The sequence below is a fragment of the Macrobrachium rosenbergii genome, chromosome 9 (assembly GCF_040412425.1).
Source record: "Macrobrachium rosenbergii isolate ZJJX-2024 chromosome 9, ASM4041242v1, whole genome shotgun sequence".
Classification (NCBI taxonomy): domain Eukaryota; kingdom Metazoa; phylum Arthropoda; class Malacostraca; order Decapoda; family Palaemonidae; genus Macrobrachium; species Macrobrachium rosenbergii.
Genome location: NC_089749.1, coordinates 6925162 through 6928056, shown reverse-complemented (window position 1 = coordinate 6928056; position 2895 = coordinate 6925162). Strand labels below are relative to the sequence as shown.

The window sequence follows — 2895 nt, the reverse complement described above, 5'->3', positions numbered from 1 at the left end:
GTAATCATTCTTCTTTCGTTCAGTAATAATGAAAAAAGCATTGAATAAAACGACCAGAGAGAGAGAGAGAGAGAGAAAGGAGTTGGATGTAATCATTCTTATTTCCATTCGGTAATAAAGAAAAAAATAGATTAAACCAATTTTCTTCAACAACCAGTAACACAGAGAGAGAGAGAGAGAGAGAGAGAGAGAGAGAGAGAGAGAGAGAGAGAGAGAGAGAGCTCCTTCAATTTATTTTCAGCAAATGCTAACTGTCTCTATGCTCCCAATACCGTGACATTTAAAAAAAAAGAATTACCATGAGAAACAACTCTCAGCCCAAGCCCAATCAATCAATGGTCTGGACTGATTAAAAATTAAGAAGGTAAAAACATGGCACTAAGTTATCAAGCAGGACTACGAGAGAGAGAGAGAGAGAGAGAGAGAGAGAGAGAGAGGTGGTTAAAGGTCTGGGTGGAACCATTCCTCTCTCCATTTAGAAATGAAAACAAAAAACAGTATATTAAACTTCAATTTATTTTCAACAACTGGTAGTTTACTGAGCTCTCGGTAGCATGAAGGAGAGAGAGAGAGAGAGAGAGAGAGAGAGAGAGAGAGAGAGAGAGAGAGAGAGTAAAATAAAAAAACAGTATATTAAACTTCAATTTATTTACAACAACTGGTAGTTTACTGAGCTCTCGGTAGCATGAAGGAGAGAGAGAGAGAGAGAGAGAGAGAGAGAGAGAGAGAAAGGTAACCAAGCGCTTGTGCTCATAGCAAGCGTGTTTTTTTAGTTGTGACTAAAAAGAGGAGGACTATGAGAGAGAGAGAGAGAGAGAGAGAGAGAGAGAGAGAGAGAGGAAGCAGCAGCAGCAGCAGCCAGCAGCCTGCTGTGAGGAGGAGGAGGATAGAGAGAGAGAGAGAGAGAGAGAGAGAGAGTAAAACGGGGGTACCAAGGCTTGCGGACTCTCAGTGTGTCCCTGGCTGGTGTAGTGAGTGGTAGTGCCGCCGATCTCTCGCGTGTACACGAAACAAAACAAAAAAAACCTGATGCCTCGCGCCCGATGGTACTATTCGTCTGTCCTCTTCCCCCCACCCCACCCCTAAAAATACCCACCACGCCCGCCCGGAGAAAATGTGTAATCCCCTGGGGCGTGACCTCCTCCTCCTCCTCCTCCTCCTCCTCCTTTTTCCTCCTCCTCTTCCTTCTCCTCCTCCTTCTCCTCCTCCCCCCTCTGCCTCCCCCTCCCTCGAAATTCAGTCACCCTCACCAATCATCGCCCTCTTCCTCCTCCTCCCCCTCCTACCACCTCCACCATGGCTACCCCTCCGGATTCTCCCGATTATGGCGACTTCATGATGACTTTTGGTGAGTTGGACGAATTTCGGATTTTTCTCTCTGATTCCTCCCCCTCCGGCCCCCCACTCCCCCCACAAACCCACAACAACACCTGTTACCTGGTGATAAACCTGGTATTAAGGTCAGTCAGTCATTCATCATTTTTCACCTTCATATCAAGACCTGGTAGGATTCTCCACCTGTTACCTGGTGATGAACCTGGTATTAAGGTCAATATCCCAAGACCTGAGTGGGATTCTCCACCTGTTACCTGGTGTGACTATAGTATTAAAAGGTCAATATCCCAAGACCTGGTAGGATTCTCCACCTGTTAACCTGGTGATGAACCTGGTATTAAGGTCAATATCCCAAGACCTGGTAGGATTCTCCACCTGTTAACCTGGTGATGAACCTGGTATTAAGGTCAGTATCCCAAGACCTGGTAGGATTCTCCACCTGTTACCTGGTATTAAGGTCAATATCCCAAGACCTGGTAGGATTCTCCACCTGTTACCTGGTAATGAGCTTGGTATTAAGGTCAGTCAGTCATTCATCATTCACCTTCGTCTCAAGACCAGGTAGGATTCGCCACCTGTTACCTGGTGATAAACCTGGTATTAAGATCAATCACTCATTCATCATTCCCCTTCATCTCGAGACCTGATAAACCTGTTTACCTGGTGATACACCTGGTATTAAGATCAATCACTCATTCATCATTCACCCTCTTCTCAAGACCTGGTAGGATTTCTCGTTTCTGAGGGACCTTTGCTCAGCGTGGGATTATTATTCCTGATCTTTTGTTCAAACGTGTCAGGGTTCTGTGGTTACTCAGACAAGGGATATCCTTTGTGTCAGGACCCTCATTGGGGTTCTACAGGACTTTTGATAATATCAGGGATATTTTTTTTTTGGTGAAAAGTAATATTGATTCAAATAAAGATATTTTGTTCAGTAGATACACACATTAACCTGATTATCAAGTAAGGATTGAAAAGAATTAGTAAAACACACTTTTATATAAACCAGTAAGTTAATATATACATACACACACACACACACACACACACATATATATATATATATATATATATATATATATATATATATATATATATATACATACATATACATACATATTACCTTTAATTAAAATCGAAACGTATAAAGAGGTAGAATAAAAATTACAATGTAAAAATAATGATGTGTCAAAAATAATAGTTATTCATGATTCTCTCCTCCATGTATTTACACATAAGCTATTAATTTAAAGGACAGAAAGACTGGAACTATAGAGAATTTAATTTTCTAAGGACCAGAAAGCCCCCCAAAAATTAAACTCAGAATCAGTTAAGACAAAAAATGTAATGTGAAAATAGTAATCAAATATAAACAAGTGAAAATGCGCCGAAGTTTCTTCGGCGCAATCGAGTTTTCTATACAGAGCTTAATCAAGGTCACCGAAAATAGATCTGTCTTTAGGTGGTCTCAGTATAATGCTGTGTGAGCCGCGGCGGCCCATGAAACTCTCAGACGGTCGTGGTGACCTGTGTTGTTGCGTTGCCAGAAGTACGATT

The 2895-nt window shown here is 41.9% G+C and overlaps 1 protein-coding gene across 1 annotated transcript in view; it reads left to right on the top strand.

The window, feature by feature from the left end:
- Positions 1-950: 950 nt before the first annotated feature.
- LOC136841382 (calsenilin) overlaps positions 951-2895 on the top strand; it is a 412775-nt gene continuing 410830 nt past the window's right edge. Inside the window, exon 1 of the mRNA XM_067108293.1 lies at positions 951-1348. Within this exon, the coding sequence (XP_066964394.1) occupies positions 1297-1348 (52 nt within the window). The 5' untranslated portion in view covers positions 951-1296. The remainder of the gene's footprint in view (positions 1349-2895) is intronic.